At 36.8% G+C, this 23,098-nt stretch overlaps 1 protein-coding gene across 3 annotated transcripts in view; it reads right to left on the bottom strand.

Moving 5' to 3' along the window:
- Positions 1-23,098, bottom strand: part of SLC9C1 (solute carrier family 9 member C1) — an 86,030-nt gene that overhangs the window by 40,101 nt on the left and 22,831 nt on the right. For all 3 annotated transcript variants that reach the window (XM_059164148.1, XM_059164150.1, XM_059164149.1), the window contains exons 7-13: positions 19,911-20,072; positions 16,382-16,481; positions 11,767-11,910; positions 10,422-10,596; positions 7,081-7,162; positions 4,149-4,315; positions 2,256-2,378 (exon numbers count right to left, since the gene is read on the bottom strand). In XM_059164148.1, the coding sequence (XP_059020131.1) occupies positions 2,256-2,378; positions 4,149-4,315; positions 7,081-7,162; positions 10,422-10,596; positions 11,767-11,910; positions 16,382-16,481; positions 19,911-20,072 (953 nt within the window). The remainder of the gene's footprint in view (positions 1-2,255; positions 2,379-4,148; positions 4,316-7,080; positions 7,163-10,421; positions 10,597-11,766; positions 11,911-16,381; positions 16,482-19,910; positions 20,073-23,098) is intronic.

Here is a 23,098-nt window from a genome sequence, read left to right as displayed (position 1 = left end):
CCACCCTGGTGCCCCAGAATAAAACTAGGTTTAAGAATGAGGCAACAAGAGTGTCTGGGTGGCTCAGTGGGTTAAGCCTCTGCCTTTGGTTCCTGTCATGATCTTAGGGTCCTGGGATCGAGCCCTGTATTGGGCTCTCTGCTTAGCAGGGAGCCTGATTTGCCCTCTCTCTCTGCCTGCCTCTCTGTCTACTTGTTATCTCTCTTTATATCAAATAAATAAATAAAATCTTGAAAAAAAAAGAATGAGGTAACAAAGGTCATTTGTCTGTAACACAGGAACTCAACAGAGTAACGTTCTTCTTCTTAAACTTAGTTAAAATGCTTATAAAATAATGTGAGATTAACATATTATCAATATCCATGCAGGGAAACACCATAGTCTGTTGAAAAATAAGGAAGCTGAAAGTAGAATTCATGAGAGCTTAGCAGCACAAATGAAAAAACAGACACTAGAAAAATGTTAATTCTTAATTGATCATCCATACCAAAATGTAAGAAGAATTTAGAGAATGGTTGATACCTTAAAGTAACTGCCATTTATTGGGTGACCTACCATACTATGAAATTAAATGATTTATATATATTTTGCATAGAATTATTTAATTCTTGCAAGAAATTCATGGGGAAGATATTCTAATCTGTATTTCATAGATGAGAAAGCTGAGACTTAGAGGATTAAGAGTTTTTCCCAAGATCACATTAGAAACTCAGTTTTCTCTGAATTTAAAGCCTGTCTCCCCTTTGTCTTATGGTTGGGGGTGTTGCCTCTCCTTTACCACACTGTCTATCATACTGTGCTTCCTCTTCTAATGTACAACAGTAGTGAGGGTATTGCCCCGGTTAATAATAACTGGCTGAGATTTACATAAAAGCTCTCACAGCTTTGAAAATTGTTAATAGACTGATTAATATTATGGTTGGAACAGTGAGCATTAGAATTGAGATTGCAGAAACCAAATTAACAAACCAAAGTAAACATGAAGATAGGCCAGAACAAAGAAGTCCAAAAGAGATGCGAGATGAGATAAAGAGCTGGAGAACAGAACAGAAAGATCCAACCTACTTTAAAAAATAGGATTTCCTGGTTAAGACCCGATACATAGCACAAAATCAGCAAAGATATAATGGTAGAAAACGAACATTTAGGGCAAGAAATAAAAAAAGTACATGGAATGTATATTCCTGAAATCATAGGATATCTGAAGTGGAAAAAAATCTAAGAGTTCTTGCAGTTAGCATTTTCCTATTTTACAGATGGGGAGAAAAGAGACTAAAAAGAATAAGTTTTGAGTCACCTTATTAATGAAAGCAAAACTTAAAATGGATTCTCCTGTATTGATTTGGAGGGTTCCTGAATACTGTATTTTCCTGAAATAAATAAAAAATCTGGAGATGACTCAAAGATATGATATAAACTCTGCTGGTGGAACAAAGCACTATGTGGACATAAGTTCATACTTCATGGCACTGCCTCCGTTGCTTAAAGAAATTATTTAGGTCCTTGGAAAAGCTGCCTTTGAGAGTCAGCCTCTCTGCTAGGACTAATGCTGAAGAGAGAACAATTGTACCCTATAGACCTTCCATTTTCCAAGTGAGAATGAACAGGTAGAATGCTGGGAATTCTGTATGGCTGGAATAGCTGAGACTTGCATGAGAGTCCATAGGCAGTGCTGAAGGCCCACCATGAACATTTTGAGAGCATGAGTCACGGCAATGAGTTAAGATCCTGACCTGGATAGTAAATGGTAACCCGCCTATTAGCAGTTTTCCACAGAGTCTAGGATGCTGCTGTGCCACAGAATTTCTCTAACCTTTATCCAAGATTTGATCTGAAAACTACTCTCTACCTAAAGCTATTAGCAGAATTGGTGTTGTTCATGAAAAGCTGGCGTAGAGCCAGAGATGGGTGGTGTGGAAATGGTTGCATAACACACCTGAAGATTCAGTTCCCCTGTAATTCCTGCCTTGGGATCTGTGAAATTCCCAAATCCTCTTAATAAATCACCTTTTACTTAGGCTAATTTGGATGAATCTATTTCCCTTTTCTTTCTTTTGGCAGTCAAATGGATTCCCAAGATAGCACCAAACTTTCCTTTGCCTTTGTAACCATCTCTTAAGCTATGCAGGTAAGCATAGTCAAGATGGCTTAAAAAACAAAACAAAACGAAAACAGATGTCTTTAGCGAAGGACAAAGTTTTCAGGATAATTTTAGGCCCAAATATCATTTTGAAAGTGTATGATCAAGTACTAACTATTTGTGCCGACAAGAGACGCCTGTTGGCCAGCTCCGTTGCTTCAACGTTAAGGGTCTCATCTATCCCCTTACAGTTTAGACACGTCACCTTTTGATGTTCTGTTTGTTCTCCTTGGTTCAACTAAGTGAAACAGAAATAAGAACAAAAAAACCCCAAATACATGAATACTAAGATATTGTTTAGCATACATAACCCTCAAACAATTCACCTAAAAATTTGGTTCAAAATATTATAGAAAACCTGTTAAATATAGAAGAAGAGTAAAGATGAGTTTCCTCATCATTTCACAGTTATCTAGAAAGTAAAATAATTGCCACTTTTGGAGGAAAGACGCTATATCCTGTTTTTACATTTACATGGCATTATTGACATTTTATAACAGCTACCATATATATGATCCCATTTTAAACCAATGGTTCTGAAAGTGTGGACTCTGAGCAGCCTCAGCGTCGTGTGGAAATTGTTAGAAATGCACATTCCCAGACCCCATTGCAGACCTGCTAAATCAGGAAGTCTGGGGAAAAGGGCAGCAATCTGTGTTTTTACAAAGCATTCTATGATTCTTGCTGCTGCTAAAGTTTGATGATCACTGCCTTAACCTAATCACTTAAGGTAGAGTAGAAAATGAACTTAGCATTGGGAGATGGGGATTATGGATAACTTCATTTTACAGCAGAGAAAAGCTGAAGCTCAGATAAAACTGAAGAATTGCTCAAGATCACAAAGCTATTTATTAAGTGAGAAAGCCAGGTTATGAACCCAGATTTTCTGAGTCCAAGGCCAGTGCTCTATCCATAACACCATAATATACCCCATGTTTGATCATCTGCCTTTCTAAACAGACCAAGTATCAGAGTGGGGGCCTCAGCCTTGACTTTGCACTAGAATCAGCTGGGTAAATGGAATGAAAACACATATTCTTGAGACCCACCTCAGACCATCTGGATTATTAGAATCTCCTGAGTGGGGCTGGGAAATAAAGCCATATTTTAATAAGCTTTTTAGAAGAGTCTCATGCAATCAGATTAGTAAAAGTCCACAACCAGAAATTGGGAGCTACTATAGAAATAATTGGATTTGACTTGGTATTTGTAGTATCCAGAAATCCCCGCAGTATTCCTACAGGCAGAGGGCTTGGTCCCTAGGGGGCGCTTCCAGCACTGGTTAGTGGATATGAAATGCATTTTGGGGAATCCTACTTTATAGAAACCAATTATCTTATGTCTACACTCCTAGGAGTTGGTTCCTCATATTGTAAGACTCAGCAAAAACACTGCAACAACAGCATCATACAGTATGCATTGAAACACTGCACTGAAAACTGGATGTAACATAGGAGATAGCAAAGCAGCAGCAGTAGCACCGAGAAGATTCCAGAACAACATTTATTATTTCTCCTTATGGCAACCGTGACGGACTGGGGAGTTACATACCCTTCAATGATTAAGAAGTCTGACCACAGAGATTCTAAAGCCTATCTCAGAAGCAGGAGGTGACATCTCACCCACACCTAAAGCCTAATGATACAGGCTTTGAATGCTATTTGATATAAAAAAACAATATTAATCATGAGGGCTAGGAAGTAATTGGCATATATAGTAGTGTAAACAAATGTTAAATAAATGCTGGACAAGGGCACCTGTCCACTGTCCATCTAATAAAACACTAGCCATTTTCTCTGGCTCACTCTCCTCCTTTATGGCATCTTTCCTAGGGAGCTCCAAAGCACTGTTAATTCTTTTGAATTTACAACACTAAGATTCCCTTCTTACTATTATGACAGTGGGTTACCAATACAAGCTCTCTGTCCGTTACAGGTAACAATAAAATCAAGACTTAAGGTAATGGTATCTACTTTGAAGGAGTAAAGAAAAGGTATGACTTGCTTACCGCATATGGGTTTTGAAGTATAATTGCCTTTTCAACCATATTCCAATCTGCATTGGCAAGATCTTTGTCAAATTTGAGTGCAGAGGCTGCAGATTTGGTTAGCTCTTGAAAGTGTTGAAATGTACAATAAAGTGATTTATATTTTGTTGATGTGACATCACGAAGACCTTCGGTATGAAGAGTATGTTTTATCAATAGCAGGGATACCACCATTTTAACATGGATTGTATAGCTTCCTTTTGTTCCTACTGCCACCAACTATTTTTAATTTAAGTTAAGCTCAACATAAATTATAAATGATGAAAACATTAACAAAATTTCAAGCTTTTTGACTTTCACACTCCTCAAAAAAGCTGAGGTACATAATAATAACAATAATAGTTAATACTTATTGAGAGCTTACAATATGCTAAGGAAACACTTCATAGTACATTGAATGTATTAAGTCTTTGGTTACCTTACCTATCATTTGATTACCTTACCTTTTCCCAGTTTGTTAGATGAGAAGACAGAAGCACAGAGGTGTAATGATTATTTTTATGTGTCATCTTGATTGGGATAAGGATCCTCAGATATTTGGTAATATTATTCTAGGTGTGTCAGTGAAGGTGTTTCTGGATAGAATAGCATTTAAATTGTAGAATGGGTAAAGCAGATTGCCCCCCTTACTGCCAGCAAGCCTCATCTAAACCACTGGAGCCCTGAGTAGAACAAAAGAAAATGCACTCTGCCTCACGGTCTTTGATTTGGGACAGCAGTCCTCTCCTGCCTCTGCATTTGGACAGGAACTTAAACTAATTGGCTTTCCTGGTTCTCAGACCTTTGGACTACAGATCTTGGGACTCCTCAGCTTCCATGACCATGCAAACCAATTTCCTATAATAGTATCATATATATATGCACACAGAATAGATGACACGTACATATATAGGGGATATATATGTAGGAGATATACATGTAGGAGATATGTATCTGTGTATATGTATATCTATACTACCTACATATACATCCCTGACATACGTATCCGATATATATGTACATATTTACAAATACACAGAATATAGGTAGATAGAAAAATATGCAGGAGGCATCAATATAGATATGTACATATATACATGCACATATACATATAATATAGATATGTACATATATACTACCTAAATGTAATATCGTGTATATGTATAGGATAAGTGTATATGATATATGTTTGTCTTCAGACCTCATTAAGGTTTGAAGGACTCTTCCTATCAGATACAAAGTCCTTTCAATGAGCCACAGAAGCTTTCTTGGAAAGCAATAATGTTCCATGAGCAAATGTTCACTGCTCTCAGTGCAAATAAATAGGTGCTCCTCGGTAAGAATTTTAAGTTTATTTAGCTATTAAGTAGAAGATGTGACACTATTTGCCAAAATTTCCCCTCTCTGATCTTGTTTTCCCAATTTACTATGTTAAGGCTCAGAGAATTTTAAAAAAGAAAAAAGGTTTTGGTTGCAAATACAAGGCAGGAGGGAGTTTGGGTAATGCGATGCCATCAGTAAAGATGGCGTCTCAGATCGATTACAAATGGCATGAAGGTGAAAGCTCTGTGTAACGGAAAGGGCGATACAGCAGTTGGGAGTATAATGGATTGAAAGCATCAGGGCTGCTTGTTTCTAGTTCCTCAGTTGCTGTTATCTTGTTGCATGACCTTGGGCAGGAACATTTACCTCTCTAGATCTCCACTCTTCCCTTGTTAAAAAATAGACGATGAGGGTTGCTGGAGGGGAGGCTTGTCAGAGAAATAGGGTGGCTGGGTTATGGACATTGGGGAGGGTGTGTGCTATGGTGAGCACTGTGAATTGTGCAGGACTGGTGATTCACAGACCTGTACCCCTGAAGCAAACAATACATTATATGTTAATAAAATTAAAAAAAAATAATTAAAAAAATAGAAGATGAAAACAGGCATAACCGCTTAATGCAATTGTCTCCTACAGCTGCTATTTTTGCTTCTCTGCTCTTCAATCATTTATCCACAGAACTAGAGTTAACATATAATTACACTTGCTTAAAACTGGCCAAGGAATTCGTCTTGCCCTTAGAATAAAATCTTAAAATCCGAGGCCCTTCATTACTTAACCCCTTCCTACCTCTCTCATCTGGACATTCTCCGTTATCTGCTTGTACTCAAAGGGTCAAATGCTCTTTCCTTGAATATACTCAGCTTCTAGCTTCCTCAGGAATCTAGCACCCATTGTATTTTCTATCTTATGTAATGTGTAATTTGTTTACGTTGTTGTGCACGTGACTCTCTGGTCCTGCCTCATTTGACTTGCTGTCTGTTTCTTTTTTCTCCAGTGTAAGCTCCACTGACACAGAAATCCTGTCTGTCTTCATAATGCATCATTATCAGTTAGAATAGTGCCTGGCATATAAGAAGTTTTCAATAAAAGTTTGTTGAATAATTGAAAAAACTTACTGTATTATTTTTTTAAACTAGACTAATGCAAATAAGTAATCTTTTTTAAATTTACTAGCTTATTGGCCTAATCTGTTTATATGCTTTAAAAAAAATTTTTTTTATTTGTTTATTTGAGAGAGACAGAGATAGTGAGAGAGAGCATGAGCGGGGAGGAGGGGCAGAAGCTCACTCCCCACTGAGCATGGATCCCAATGCAGAACTCTGTCCCAGGACCCTGGGATCATGACCTGAGCCAAAGGCAGATGCTTAACCAACAGAGCTACCCAGGATCCCCTCTTCATATGCTTTTATATAGAGAGCCAATTTCTTCTTCTATTAGACACCTGATTTTCATTTATGTGGATTCTTTCCTCATTAATAGCAATTCTTTAGCATTTTTAGAATGTTTATCTCTTCATTAATAGTAATTACAAGGGGTTACTTAGTAATTAGTAGAGTTTACCTAGTAATTAGTAATTACTAGGGCTTACCTAGTTTACTGACTGCCATTGGCAAAATAAATCTATTGACAATCAAGGTAATTAAGCATACTGACACTCCATGAAATAGTACCTATAATAGAAAGAAAAATACAAAGTAAATATTCATGATAATTTCTTGTAGCGTAGTCTATATTTACCAATGAAAATTAAACTAGATTGTACTAGGTCAATAAATGCTCATAGTAGGGAGAGAATTTGAAAGTCAGGCATGATGAAAGTACTCTGGGGATTCTCTGTCTCCCTGCATGTATTTTATCCATGTTTTTGGAACCAAATCAAGACTCAGGCAGGACATGTGGTTTGACAAGTAAACATGTACTTACAGAGACATTGGGGGAAAAAAATGCTTATCCCTAAATTCCATTGCTGTACTTCTTGGGCCTTCATATATTGGGTGCTTCATATATTTAACCAGTTTAATAGCTATATATATCCAGTTTAGTATAGGAAAAAGATCTGACATCCATTATTCATTATGGCCAGAGCCAGAATTCCACAGGCATCAGTAATTTGCTAAAGCTTCCGGAAGCATTCTAACACACGTTCAAAGTTGAGGACTTCTAAGTTATTTTATTTCAATAGAAATATGAGCTAATGTCTATATAGTAAGTGTAGGGCACAATGTATCAAACTTACTTAATCCTCACTACCATTCTATGAAGTATATACCAGTATTGTCCAATTACACAGGAGACAAACTCAGGCACTGTTACTTACACAAGGTCGTTGGCCTTTGTGAGTCCTAACAGGGACAAGACTCAAGTTATTTTTAACCCTTTCCTGGAGTGCTGCTTCATGAGTATTAAAAAGTTAGCTGGAGGGTTCAGCTAAATTAAATTAAGAAAGAAGTGTGACTTTCTTCTCAACTAGTTGCTACTAGTGAGGGCATCTTACTACATGATTTTGTTTACTAGCGTTTTATCTCATATCAGGTCTACGTGGCATCACTATCATGTCATTACAGCTCATATTTGTTGTACACTTACAATATGTTAAACCATGTGTTGAGCATTTTATGTACATTTTCAATTTCTTCAAATAACCCTTTGAGATTGTGGTGTGCTGGAGCTGACTTTTGCAGTTCGTGAGAGCTGATGTTAAATTTTCAGGAAGTTATGGAGTTGATTATTGTTCTTTTAAAGTGATTACGCAATGGAAAGTGACAAATATTATTTAGGGCTCCCTCTGACCCCTAAGAGAGTTACTTGTTAACATTTGCTAACACACCATTGGTATTATTAAGTCCCTTTTGAAATGAGGAAACTGACATGTGCCTTGAGGTGGGTATTAATTAACTCACTGATGGCCACACAGCAGAGAGCAGCCAACTAAAAACTTCAGAATCCAGATCCATGTGCGATGTCTACCATTACACGGGTCAGGGTGTGTGGTGCCAAACTGACCTTGATTATTCAGGCATGTGGAGATACTTAAAAAGAAAGATTTTATTTATTTGATAGAGAAAGAGAGAGAGAAAGCGAGAGAGGGAATACAAGCAGGGGGAGTAGGAAAGAGAGAAGCAGGCTTCTGGTAGAGCAGGGAGCCCGATATGCGGGTCAATCTCAGGACTCTGGGATTGTGACCAGAGAGGAAGGCAGATGCTTAACGACTGAGACACCCAGGCACCCTAGATAATCTCACTTTCAAAAGCAGTGTTTGAATGTTTCATGTTTTAATGTTTGGGATATTATCTAATTAGACACGCAATAATTTCCTTGCTGCTTTTCCCTTTACATTTGGAATTTATGTGTTTAAAAAAAACCCTGCAATGGAAGTGTTAGATGCATCTTGATATCTTCACAGGAAATTTCTTATAGAGGTCCTTGTAATGTTCTTACCTGGAAACGAGGTAGAGGGAGAATCATGCCTTTTATGTTCTGTTAGGCAGAATTTGGGGCTAGTAATTAATGAAGAGGTAACATCACTAGACCATTAAAATATTCTGGTTCCTAGCATTACTAAATGTGGCCTCACATTTAGTAATATGAAAGTCAATGAAGTCAATCACAAACAGGTTTCTATTTTTCTCAAGTGGCTATTAGCAGTAAGTAAAAATATAAACACTTATTGAGTACATATTCCTTTTTTTTTAAGATTTTATTTATTTATTTGACAGACAGAGAGCATAAGTAGGCAGAGAGGCAGGCAGAGAGAGAGGGGAAGCAGGCTCCCTGCTTAGCAGAGAACCTGATGTGGGACTCGATCCCAGGACCCTGGGATCATGACCTGAGCTGAAGGCAGAGGCTTAACCCACTGAGCCACCCAGGGGCCCCTGAGTACATATTCTGTATCGGGTACTATTTTTAAAAATATTTATTCATTTATTTATTTGACGGGGGAAAGGATGGAGGGAGAGGGAGAGAGAAAATCTGGAGTGCAATGCAGGGTTCTATCTCATGATCATGACATGAGCCAAAACCATTTAGATTTGGAGGCATAACTGATCAAGCCACTCAGGTACCCTTATCAGGTACTATTTTAAAATTATTTATAAGTTTTAACTCCTTTAACTTTTTTTTTTTAAGATTGCATTTATTTATTTGGCAGGGGGAGAAACAGAGAAAGGGAGCACACACAAGCACGGAGAGCAGAAGCACAGGCAGAAGGAGAAGCAGGCTCCCAGCTGAGCAAGGAGCCTGACACAGATGTGGGGGCTCCATTCCAGGACCCTGGGATCATGCCCCGAGCTGAAGGCAGATGCTTAACCATTTGAGCCACCCAGGTGTCCCCATAATAAACTCATTTTAAAAGTGTAATGAAAAGGGGTGCCTGGGTGGCTCAGATGGCTAAGTGTCTGCCTTTGGCTCAGGTCATGATCCCAGGGTCCTGGAATGGAGTCCCGCATCAGGCTCCTTGCTCAGTGGGGAGTTTGCTTCTCACTTTCCCTCTGCCACTCCCTCTGCTTGTGCTCCCCTTGCTTGTGCTCTCTCTCATGCTCTTTCTCTCTCTTTTAAATAAATACATAAAATCTTAAAGAAAAAAAAAACTGAATGAAAAGATAAACCCAAATCATCCAATCAGGTGTTAGAAAGATAAGAGTAGGGACAGGTGTGTTTACCTCTCTTATCTTATTTTATGGCTTTTATTGCTCTTGTAATGAAAAACATGATTGTAGCGTTGAGGAAGGGGTTTAGGGAATCCCTAAGCCAGAATGTTCCCCAGGAAGAGGAAAGTTGCCAGTTGTTTTTCCTCTTCCCAATCTTGCCAGCACAGCTAAACCACTCCCGTCATCCAAGTGGGATTGAGCTACCGCTCCACAAAAATGTATTTTAGTACACAGAAACAATATTCATAAAATGCTCAAATAAAAAAAAATCATTTATCTTTACTTGAGATTTTTCCCTCTCAGAGCCAAGAGAAAGTTCAGAGTAGGCAAGCAGAAGAGCCATGTTTATATTAGGCGTTCCTTTCATTTCACTCCAGACCATTATGAATGCCCAGCGCCAGCTGAACCCATGGCCAAGTCGAGACAAAACAGGGCTCATTATTAGAAAGACCAAAAGTCTAAAACACAAAAGAGATTTTAAAAAGTTATTCTTGCTATAGACATTCCCCCCCCCCCATTTCATTCTACTCTATTCCAATCTATTCCCCGTGGAATGGCCGACTCTCAGACAAAGGAACCATCTTTTCACACACTGTGGCCCCGAAAAAAGGCAGAAGGGCATTTCATTGAGAGAGATGCCAAGAGGATGGCATTATTCTTTTTGCTCCTTTCTATGAAGTTTGTAGTAGGGTAATTACACATTTCTTGGGGTAGAAAAGAAAAAGTTAGAGATGTTTTGTGAATCTATTCTATCCTGGATTCTCCCCACTCCCCCCAAAATAAAAAAAGTCTAACGATTAAGAACTGAAGGGGGAAAATGTCTTCCCTTTCTTTGTTCTTTGTAGATTTTTAACCTTGCTGAATTTACCCAATACTGGCAGATTTGTTTCTAGTTTTTCTTTTAATCACATATCTCCTACATTTCACACCAATTGTATCTGATAATTTGGTAGTAATTTCCATTTAGTTGGCACTAGCCAACTGCTGTTGACTCCTAATTAGTTTTCCTCAATGGAGGTAAAACGCTAGCAACACAAGGGATAGAACCTGGAGAGTGTAGTCATGGTGGTTTTTCCTCCTCTATATCACATCCTTTTCACTAACATGGGCAGACTCTTTTCTGCCTTTTACCACTGAAAAGGGGACTACAAAAATTATTTAAGCAAAAAGGACATTTACAAGAAGGACTTTCTAATGATTTTTAAAAATCTGTTTGTAACTATAAATTAATCAGAAGGAAATTATTTGTTGTACAATATTAGGCAAACAAAAGCAACATAAAATTTTTATTTATGATTGATGCTGAACTTTATGAAACCTCATAGGAAAAAATAACAGTGCACGAAACATACCAAATGTTAACAGCAGTTTCCCCTGGGTAGTAAAATTACGAAAGATTTTTTTCTTCTAATTAAAAAAAAATTATAGAGTTCTTGGATTACTTTGACATGCAGTTAGAAGTTGAACGAAAAAACCCCACTAAAACAGTAATTTGCTAATGATTCTTTGGCAAGTTTAAGAGGGAATTCTTCATTTTCATTCTAAGGAATGACACATTTTTATTTTTAAAAATATCTTTGGGCTTATTCAGTGTCCTATAAATAGAAAAATTCAAATGACATTCTTACCTTAAAACAATAAGTGTGAAATAGATATTTAATGAATAATATATGTCAGAAAATGTTATGTATAAATACATATGTGCAGGAATTAGAAGTCCAACGAAGGTAAACACCATAAGTGAAGCAACAAATGATAGACAATTCCAGAATCTGCGTTTTCAAAAAAGTTGAATGTGGTTAATTACAGGTAAGTAATCTAACACATTTATCACAAGATTTATTCATGTGAAACATTGTGCTAGGCCTAATCAAGAAAATAAAGATGAATAAGGCATTTACCTATACACAAAGGGCTTATAATTTAACTGGGAGAAAGGAGCAGTAAGGCAAGTAAACTATATGTAAATTAGTGTCTTTCTTTTGGGATTGATTCTGAAAACACGTTTTGCTTCATTCAGGTGCCGTGGTTCATGTGGCTTGAAAATCCCGTTGTGAACTCCTTGTATTATTAGGAAGAGCTAAAATTATCTTTAAAAGGATTACTGAACTGCGAATCTGCTTTATATAGTGATAGAATTAAGGCTTACCCTAAAATCTAGTGAGCACTTAGAAGATGTGAAATAATCCTTTATTCAAATAAATGCCCTCTGTATATTTCTCCTTTTGGGATTTGTGAATGTGTGTACATTTTAAAGTGCCTAAGAGCCCAGGAAAACTCTACATCACTCTGAAGTGCATGTTCTCATCTGCTACAGGCAAAGCAATTTGGTAAAGGACACTCAGTTACCAGTATTTGTCATGTTTTGGTGTTGGCACCATAGGAGGCTATTTTTAAAATTTACTTTTTATTATCTTCCTATATATTTCCTGCGAATGTCACCATATTACATTAATAACAAAATAAATTGAAAAGTTTAAAAGGGCACACAAATACCACTTTCATGAGATGACAGTGGCTTGGTTTAACCATATGCTACCAGGGTTTTCAGTCCCTGAAACCCTTAAAAAGAATGATTGTCCCTTTTCCAGAAAAATGGACCTGCCAAATACCAGATCCAATACTAAAAATAACTCTCTGTTGCAGTAATACAAATTTTCAGTTCCAAGCAGTATTAAGAGGCACAAATACCTAGGCCTTATCAGGCAAACACTGCATATAAAACATTCTAGCCTAGGAAATACTAAGTCAAATACTTCAAAATAGTGTTTATGTGGCCACACTTAGGCTAATAATTACTGTAGGCTATGAATTGTCATCCCTTTCTTACAGATGCATGGTCATGCTTTTAATTCTGTTAGCTTCTGGATTTAAATGCTGCATCCAATGTTAACTCAGAGGGAAACACACTAAGATATATTTTATGATGATTCTGTAATTTTTATCCTTCTTTTGACTTCACTATCAAAAGCAAATCCAATTGTTGCACCATGTGCATAGGCACCAAGAAAATAAAATAAAATAAAATAAAATCCCTTAAAGCATTATACCCACCTACCCATACAATTAATGAAATCCTTTGTGAGCATTAATTGAGTAGGATAATTCAGCCAAGTCAGTGGTGAATATGAACTACCATGATACTTTTCTTTTTATTTAACAAGCGCATAATTGAAAAATTTTCCTAACATTGTGGAAAAATGCTGCGGAATACCAAATATAACAGTCTCATTAAGTGAGCATAAAATGCAATCAAATCAACTAAGCAACAATCTAGAGGAGCTGTCAAGACCCTTTCATATGTGGTAGAAACTAATGGGAGAAACCTGATGAGGGGGAAACCAGATTCTTTAAGGAACCAGTCTATCAAATTCAAAGTAGGTTTGAACTGAACAACCAAGCTCCAGCTCATCTCATCCCATGGACTTGTGCATGACCTTGTGCATGGGTGTGTGCACGTGTGTGTTTGTAACAATTCAGGCACATTGAAAAAGTGTTTCTGACTTAAAAAAAAAAAGAACTTCTCTTTTATTTGATGATATGAGTATCCTAATACTGTTGTGTATTTTTACATATGTAGTATTTTTGTGTATCTTTTATGTAGCAAAAGGTCACAACCCTGTCTGTATCTAAGTGTCATGAGGGGAGAATTTTAGAAAAATTTTTAAAGAACCAGATGTCTGAATGCAGTCATGGTTTTGGTTCAACAGATCCAGGCAACTGTATTATGTTTATTGCCTGACATTGGACAGCCATTAGCCTAGAGAAATGACATGACCTTACGGACAGAATGTTGTTGGGGTGTCAACTTGTCAGGAATAAAAGATCCTGCAGCCCGTCAAGGAAGCAGTTTCTATTTTGGGAATTTCTTTCTAGGAAGGTGAAGTATAAATGGAAGCTTGAAAGAAGGAGGGTGTCTACTCTGCCAGCATACAGGGGAAGCGCATTTCAGGAACGGAAACTCAAGGACAGAAGCAGCACAAATAGCATGCTGGGGACGTCTGAGGAACAGCAGAGTGATTAGAGTGGCTAGGGTGAGTTAAGTGAGGGTGAGAGTGGTGGAAATGAGGGGGACATCGGTCTCTGTTTGTTTGCCATTAAAGCAGCTTTGACCTGTAGCCAGAATAGAAGTTATCAGTTTTTTTTTTCAAGATTTTGTTTATTTATTTGACAGACAGAGATCACAAGTAGACAGAGAGGCAGGCAGAGAGAGAGAAGGAAGCAGGCTTCCTGCTAAGCAGAGAGCCCGATGCGGGGCTCGATCGCAGGACCCTGGGATCATGACCTGAGCCGAAGGCAGAGGCTTTAACCCACTGAGCCACCCAGGCGCCCGTATCAGACAGTTTTAAACAAAAGAAATGATCTGGGTAAGGAGGAAGTGAGGCTAGTGAGGATCCGAAAAGATCATGGGATTGACTCTGTGTTGTCTCAGCATGATTGCAGAATTGTTCAAATCGGGGTCCCAGAGGTTGTAAGCCTAAAACACGGGAGATGATGGACTTCTTCTCTGAGAGAGTAGCAAGGACCTGCTGCAGATTACTGTAGGCTTCAGGCAGATTTACCTTTGTTATCCTAGATTTCTACCATCTTGGAGAGTAGGAGCTGACACATGTCATGTTTTAAGACAATAAGATTCGTGAAACTGAGATTATGAAGTGGTCTTTTAGTGGGTGGCTTAAGCAAGGTGGGAAACATGCCCACAGGAGGAGAGGAAGTCCAGGAGCAGAAAGGTGGAGTAGAAGGATCAACTGTGTGGATACTGATTGACATCACTAGGAATAGTGATAGAGAAATGGTACCGCAGAGAGCCACAGTGAGAGGGGGGCCGACATCTTCATGAAATGGAGAGTGTGATTCGGAGCTCTAGATGTAAATCGACCAAATAATATGGTACAGCATATGGTACAGCATAGCAATTTAAAAAAGAGGATCCATAATTCAACTACCAAGACTTCAAATACAGACCATCCCCAATTTTTTTACAGCCTGAGAATCTGATGGCATGAACTTCAAAACTGGGTTTTTCTAGGGAAGAATGATGAAGAATGATCTAGAAATGACTTTGAGATACAGAGAGATCACCTACCACAACTCTAGGCTCAGTAGTACCAGGGATGTGAGGGAGAAAAACACAAATTTTAAGGAATGCAAGTGAAGTAATGTCTTCACAGGAGATCCAGGTTTCAGTTAGAGCAGAAAGGTGAAAAGAGTCTTTGGAATCACTTCCCAAAGGCAGAGTTGAAACACATAATATTTTTAATTCTTCCTCCAGCAATTAATTGTGGCAAGTAATTCTGCCTAGCTGCTGATACAATTGATTTTCATTGTAATTGACACGAGGTGTTAGTAGGTGCTTCAAAATTCTATAAGGTTCTATACTTTCAATCTTATTCTATTTTCTATATTATTCTCCAAAACTCTAAAATCACTGATTATGTTCAGAGTCTCTGTTAACATATGTTGCCATTGTGTGATTTAGGTCAAGTTCTCAGCCTATGTATTGGAGCATCACAAAAAGCAACACCCTTCTTCTACACTGGTGCAAATTCCAATCACCCCTAAACTGGATGCCCTTGAGCAGGGCACAGTTTATACATTTGTACATTTGGCCATATTTTCTTTTATACCATGGCCAATCCTTTTCAGATGCTCTAGCTTAATCTTTTAATGTGCTTTGCAGGCCATCTCTTCATTGTCCTTAAAATATTGGGTTTCTATTCTAGTAGTAACACCATGCTGAACCATGTTGGAGCCTGAGGCAAAAGGAATTAATCAGTAATATTGCTTCCATCTTAATTTAAAAGTTTTGCATTTTCACAAACATGAATTTTTTGCATTAATTCCAATTTTCAAAAAAAAATTGTACTAAAATATTATGTATCTTCATTACTGAGTTTTTTGGCACCTTCTTAAATTTTATGCTAGAATGAGTGCCTCATATGCCTTACCTTAATCCTGGCCCTGTCTAGTAAATTTTACTAGAAATTCCTGAGTAGACTGTCAGACACTTGAGAGAATTAGTAGGAAAACAGAGCTAACATGAACTCAAGGTAAGTTTACAAATTTTGCCTAAAATTAGAGGATTAGAAGACACAGGCAAATAGAATTTTGAGTAAAAGTTTTTCGTCAGGTAGTTTTGGAGTCCATATCTTACTTTGACTAATGTAGATGTAGATAGAGTTGCTATTACAATATTATAGCTTCTAATGCATGAAACAAAGTGAAAATAGACCATCTACTCACTCGAGAAGAAGCGCTTCAACTCCTGGTTTAAAACTTGTAGAATTCAAAAAAAGTCCCATAATAGCCAGGGTAAATATTCCAGACATTCCAACTAGCTCACCTATTTATAAAAGAAATAAATATAAAGTATTAATTTATATTAATAAATTAATATTATACAAATTTTGCCCAAGATAAAAATATCAGATATCTCGATAGTATAGTAACTTTATAGAAAGACTGCCCTACTTGGTTTCAACTGAATTGTATTACAGATTGTAACCACCACCTCGTCCTCTTCTTTCTCAGATTCCCACCCAACTGTGATGTCAAGTCTATAGTGAACCTCCTTGCACTGCTTTGGCTTCAGATCACTGCCAACAATATGAAGCTCACAAAATTTCTCATGGGCCCCACTCTGGTCTGAGCACCCTCTACAGGTCTAATTTTTTCAGAGGGCTCTGGAGGAATGAAATGGAAGTGAGCCAGTGAGTTTTTTATGAACGAGCCCACTTCATACTTTCTTCTTAGGAGACAATGGGAGATAGAAATGATCCGATTTTGTGGTAGGTCTAAGGGAGTTGACCCAGTAGAAACCTCATATGGGTATACTTCCCCAGCTTAATATTGTTTTGGCACATTTACTGTGCTGGACTGAAAAGCATAAAAAATTGGAATATTCTTAAAAGTAGTGGTATCAGAATTATATTACCCCTTGCTTATGAATGTAGTATATTACCACTGTAAAAATTCAAATAATATGGTACAGCATATGGTACAGCATAGCAATTTAAAAAAGAGGATCCATAATTCAACTACCAAGACTTCAAATACAGACCATCCCCAATTTACAAAGTTTCGACTTGTGATTTTTCAGCTTTACAATAGTGCAAAAGCAGTGTGCATCCAGTAGATACAATACTTCCAATTTTGAGTATTGATCTCTTCTCAGGCTAGCAGTTTGTGGTAAGAGCCTCTCTCATGATGCTGGGCAGTGGCAGCAAGCCGCAGGTTCCAGTCAGGCAGGCCATCATGAGAGTCAACAGCCAATCTGCACCCACATGACCGTTCAGCTTTTCCCTTTCAGTACAGTGCTCATTAAATTACATGAGATATCCAACCTTTTCATAAAATAGGCTTTGTGTGACATAATTTGCCCAACTGTGGGCTAATGTAAGTATTCTGAGCATGTTGAAGGTAGACTGGGCTAAGCTATGATGTTTGATAGGTGAGGTGTACTAAATGCATTTTTTTAAAGATTTTTTAAAAAATTTATTTATTTATTTGACAGAGAGAGATCACAGGTAGGCAGAGAGGCAGGCAGAGAGAGTGAGAGAAGCAGGCTCCCCACTGAGCACAGAGCCCAATGTGGGCCTCAATTCCAGGGCCCTGAGTTCATGACCTGAGCCGAAGGCAGAGGCTTAACCCACTGAGCACCCAGGCGCCCCTATTAAATGCATTTTTTTTTAATATAATTTTTTATTTTTTATAAACATGTATTTTTATCCCCAGTGGTACAGGTCTGTGAATCACCAGGTTTACACACTTCACAGCACTCACCAAAGCACATACCCTCCCCAATGTCCATAATACCACCCCCTTCTCCCAAACCCCCTCCCCCCAGCAACCCTCAGTTTGTTTTGTGAGATTAAGAGTCACTTATGGTTTGTCTCCCTCCCAATCCCATCTTCCTTACGAGAAGACTAAATGCATTTTTGACTTAATGATCTTTTCAACTTACAGTGGTGTATTGAGATATAACTCCATTGCAAGTCAAGGAAGATAATTATAATTTTAAATCAAATTTACAGCTTTAGAATAAATCCCACTTTGTCATGGTAAATAATCCTTTTTAACTCTAAAACTTTAAAATTATTTTGGGAAGTATAACCCCGAATCTTGAGGCTATGTTCACTTACTAAATAATGTTAGAGGAAAGCTATTTGCTAGAATATACTTTTTGTAGAAATTTAGGTATCCATAATTAAAGCAGTATGCAATGAATGTATCTTTACTGACCATTCTCTTGGTATCTATTAATTCATTAACTTGATTATGTAAACTCACTTGATTATAACTGGCTTTAATCTACTGATTAGTTAGGAAGCCTCAAGCTTCTATATTCTGCCTTTCCTTCATCAGACACAAAAATAATGAATCTTGTTACTCTAGCATTTCTAAAAAGATTTTCTCTGTCTTAATTTATTCAAATCTTGTATTTCTCATAAGCTTTTATAGTTTTCCGTGTTTAGGCTCAAACTTCTTGTTCAGTTTATTCATTTATATTTTGTAATATTTTGCCAATGTAAAGAGAATCAAATTTTTATTATATTTTCTAACAAGCTACTGCTGGCTTATAAGGACACTATTTTTTTGTATATTTATCTTATATCAAACTATTAAAAAGCCTTTTGGATTTGCTATTTAATCCAAAATGCTGTCATTAATGTAATCTTTTTCTCCTTCAAAATTATGTATAAATCCATTCATTTCTCTCCTTTCTTCCTTCCTCCCTTCTTTCCTCTCTCTTTCTTCCTTCCTTTCTTTGTTTCTTTCTTTCTGTCTTTCTTTTTCTTTCTATTGTTTTAGCAAAAGCTTCTAGAGAAATCATGGATATGCAACTAGGCAATATTGGCTCCCTCCTATCTGTAAAAGGAAGGACATTGTATAAGTTGGTAACTAAGTAACTAGCTATTATTTCCTGCACATGCTAACTCCAAGTCATTTACAGGGCTGTCTTGAAAAGATGGGTTGAATGACATTCTGGGGCTGCATCAGAGAACAATAATAGGGTAAATTATTAATATCTGCCATACTTCCGTGAGGAGGAGGGGGTGACAAATGGATTAACAATAACAGATTTTTCTAATATTTAGTCTTGATCTGTAACTTCTATTTTGATTTCCTTTTGGATCTAAAATTTATCAAGAAAAGTATATTTAATTTCAGGCTACTAGAATGATTAATAAAGACCTTCCTTTTGTAATTAGTAAATGCATTATAGCAAATATAAGTAATGTAATTATAGTAAATATAGTAAAATAGTAAATACACTAAATGTAATTGTGAATGCATTGTTATTGAACAGTGTTTCAGATTTTATTAAAATGCTCTTCAAGTCTAGTTCATTTCTGTAAATTTTCTCTGGGTATGTGTATAGGATATGCCTTCTGTTTGAGGAAATAAAACCTTATATTTTGTAAACCAATTATTTTTTTTACTTATATCTTTTTATAGCCATCATTATTTTTTGTCCAACTGCTTATGAAATTATCTGAGAAAGGCATGCTCAAATATCTCATTGTGATTATGATTTTGTCAAATTCTTTTGTCTTTTATAATGGTATTTGTTTGACATATTTTGAGACATTGATTTCTATTGTATAGAAATTAATATTTTTATCTCTTGTGATAGGTTATTTTAACAAAAATATTCCTCATAGATAAGTTGAATTTTTTTTTGTTTTTATTTTTTTACAAACTTTGCCTGGTATGCATTTTCCCAAATCTCTGTTTTGCATTTTTCTGTCATTTTAGGCCTCAGACTTACTAATAAAAAAGATGAGGTGCAGGATTGAGACGCAGAGGCTTATGTGATAGACATCATCTCCAAAAACAGTAGATATCCACAGCTGAATCAGTTTTGAACATAGAATTCCAAACAAGAAACTTGCTAGAAAATAAGACCAAATTTCAAGCAGGATCTCAAAGACTGTAAGAAAAGGGAGTAAACAGAAAAGAGTTACTAGAACTTACTTGACCTTAAATTTAAGTGATACTCTGGGTCATCTTTTCTTTTTGTCCTTATCTTTAACAATAGCTTATCGCCATTGGTATGTATGGTATTTTCTTATTCCTAAATTGAAAGTTTCCATTCAAATGCTGAAAGCTGTAACAAGTTAGCAAAATTCAGTCAGTTTCATTTAAGAGCTCCTTTCAGTGTCCTTTAAGAAATACACTGGGTGTGGTGCATAAACAATGAATTCTGGAACACTGAAAAGAATTGAAAAATTAAATGAAAATTAAAAAAAAAAAAGAACTGTGAGAGAATACTTTTCTGTTGTTTTAAGCCATAAAAAACAAAGAAAGAAAGAAAGAAAGAAAGAAAGAAAGAAAAGAAAAGAAAAGAAAAGAAAAGAAAAGAAATACACATGTATTCAGTGCCATACTATGCAATAAACTTTGGAGATATGGTTGAATAAAAAGTAGAAAATCCCCAAGCTCTGGGAACTTATATTCTATATCTATCAAGGTACATACAGGAAATACAGAAAAAGGGATGCCTTTTCTGGGTCCTAGTGGAGTGAATCTTCTGTATTGTTTTGGCTGGTCAAACCAACTGGTTTCTCTAGGTCACACCTGCTCTAGGCATGGAGATAAGCCATAAGGGTAATTTGGGGAGTCTAGTACCACCTGCAACTGAAACAGATTGGAGGTAGATTCTGATTTCAGAAGAAGGTAGGGAACTGGAGTTAGAAGACCCATTTGAAAGTTGCTTTCTTTTTATAAAAAAGAAAAATAGGGCGCTTGGGTGACTCAGTTGTTAAGCGGCTGTGGTCAGCTCAGGTCATGATCCCAGGGTCCTGGGATCAAGGCCCACATCAGGTTCCCTGCTCAGCGGGAAGCCTGCTTCTCCCTCTCCTGCTCCCCCTGCTTGTGTTCCCTCTCTGTGTGTCTCTCTCTGTCAAATAAATAAAAATCCTAAAAAAATAAAATAAAAAGAAAAAAGAAAAATAGTTTCTAATCAGTAAAATGTTTATTAAATGGAAAAAAGTAAATCCATTATTTCTTACAATGGTTTTAAACTCCTAACATGCAAGCTAGGAAGGACAGAAATATGAGTATAATAACTCCTCTTAATTTTCCCCTTTGTGGAATATGTGCTAACTTCAAAGATGGAGCAACATTATTTAAATAATTACCTGAGTTTTAAAAATAATAATTATTATGAAAATTACTGATTCACTATTATGTCAGTTGATATAAATGAAATATCAGTAAATCTTATTAAGTATCTTTTTTTAAAAGGACATTTTTCTTTCAAATCTGTTAAAAAGTCAGAGAAATCCCTCATGGCTAGGGAAATAAGTTCACTCTTCATCCTTCAGCAGAGTTTTTATTATTGTAGTTGTTACTATTATTATTAAGATAGAATGATTATTTATGGTTTTTACTCCTCTGAAACTTAAACACAAAATTCTGTTCCATTAATTTTATCAAAAATTATGAAGCAAGCTCTGTGAAAGCAAGGACTACTGTGTTCATGGTTGAAGCATGAGGCCTAGAATAAGAACTATCAGAGAGTACATATCAATAAACAATTGTTTATTAATGAATGAATGAATTTATATATCAGTAACCACCCCCCCTTTTTTATTGGTAGCTTGCCAGTGAATATCAAGAAGGTTCTCTTGATTAGATTATAGGTATCAACTCTGATAAGGTTCCCTGAAATTCTGTAGACAATCATTACTATCTTAAATGGAGCCTAGTAGAATACTGGATCAGGTTGGGAGGCTGGGCGTGGATCTGTCCAACCAGCACCCATGACTATACCTCTTTGTATTTTTTGGTTTTCTGAGAGAGAGGTCCTAGAGTTTTTGAGAGGCTTCTGAATATAGACATCTTTATGTTGTTCACCTTCATAATCTTCAGGAAGTTTTGTGGTGAAAGCCCTCTGAGAGACATAATATGGATTTTGGAAGAGGTTGAATGTATGTGGTAGTTTGACTTCCTCACACACCACAGATGAAATATATGAGGCACTTAAAGGGGGTGTACCTTCCTGTAGTAAACTAGAGTCCTAGGTTCACCACAGATGTTCCAAGCAGCCATGGCCTGGGTAAACTAATTGAATACAAAGCAAAGTTGAAGGTGAGCTCTCCTTATGTTGAAGTAGGGTAACTTTCCACCATTTAGACTAGCTCTCTTGAGGAAGACATGAGAGGAGTGATGATCCCCAAAATGGTGTTCTTGGAAAGAACAGTCTTTAATTCTTAGTTTTAGGCATTGATTATAAATATGTGAGGCATAGATGGGTCAGAATAGACATAAACAAGATTCCTGGCTGCCCAACAATGAAGTACTCTTCAAGCACAGGGAAAGCAACATCTAGCTAAAACTTCCTCTTCTTGAGTGGTTACAAAAGTAATTTGAGATATGCTTAATTGCTGGGGATAATGGAAAGCTCTTACTTCAATATAACTTATCATTTGGCATCAGAGAGACCACTTTGCTATACTAGAATGTGGTCTGGAAGCTCTTCCTAACTGCGCTTTTTTCAAGAGAATAGGGAGGTGAAATGTGATAATGCTTCATAAGGCTTTAGAGCGCAAAAGACATCCAGAGAGTGGACTAGCATATGTCAACAATTTTCTCAAGAAGTCTATAATCATTACTTTTCTAAAATCACTGCAAATGGCAACACAGTAAAAAAAAAAAAAAAAGGTAAATAACTCTTTAATATTATTTTGAAAATATTACCTTCATGGACATCCTTAAAGGGTCCTATAGACACACTCTTTCACCACCCTGTCCAGTGCAGTGACTATACTTTGAGAACCACTGTTATAGGAGGAGAGTATGGGGTTTTAATCAGGTAGGGGCACTTACCATGCTTCTGGGACTCCTGGTGACATTATATTTCTTGCCTTGAGTGCTAATTACTCATCTGTATATTTTATAATAATTCATCATAGTGTGCATATATTATATAGTATACACACACACACACACACA

This window comes from Mustela lutreola, chromosome 2 (genome assembly GCF_030435805.1).
Source record: "Mustela lutreola isolate mMusLut2 chromosome 2, mMusLut2.pri, whole genome shotgun sequence".
Taxonomy (NCBI): domain Eukaryota; kingdom Metazoa; phylum Chordata; class Mammalia; order Carnivora; family Mustelidae; genus Mustela; species Mustela lutreola.
This window is presented reverse-complemented; position numbering and strand designations above follow the sequence as displayed.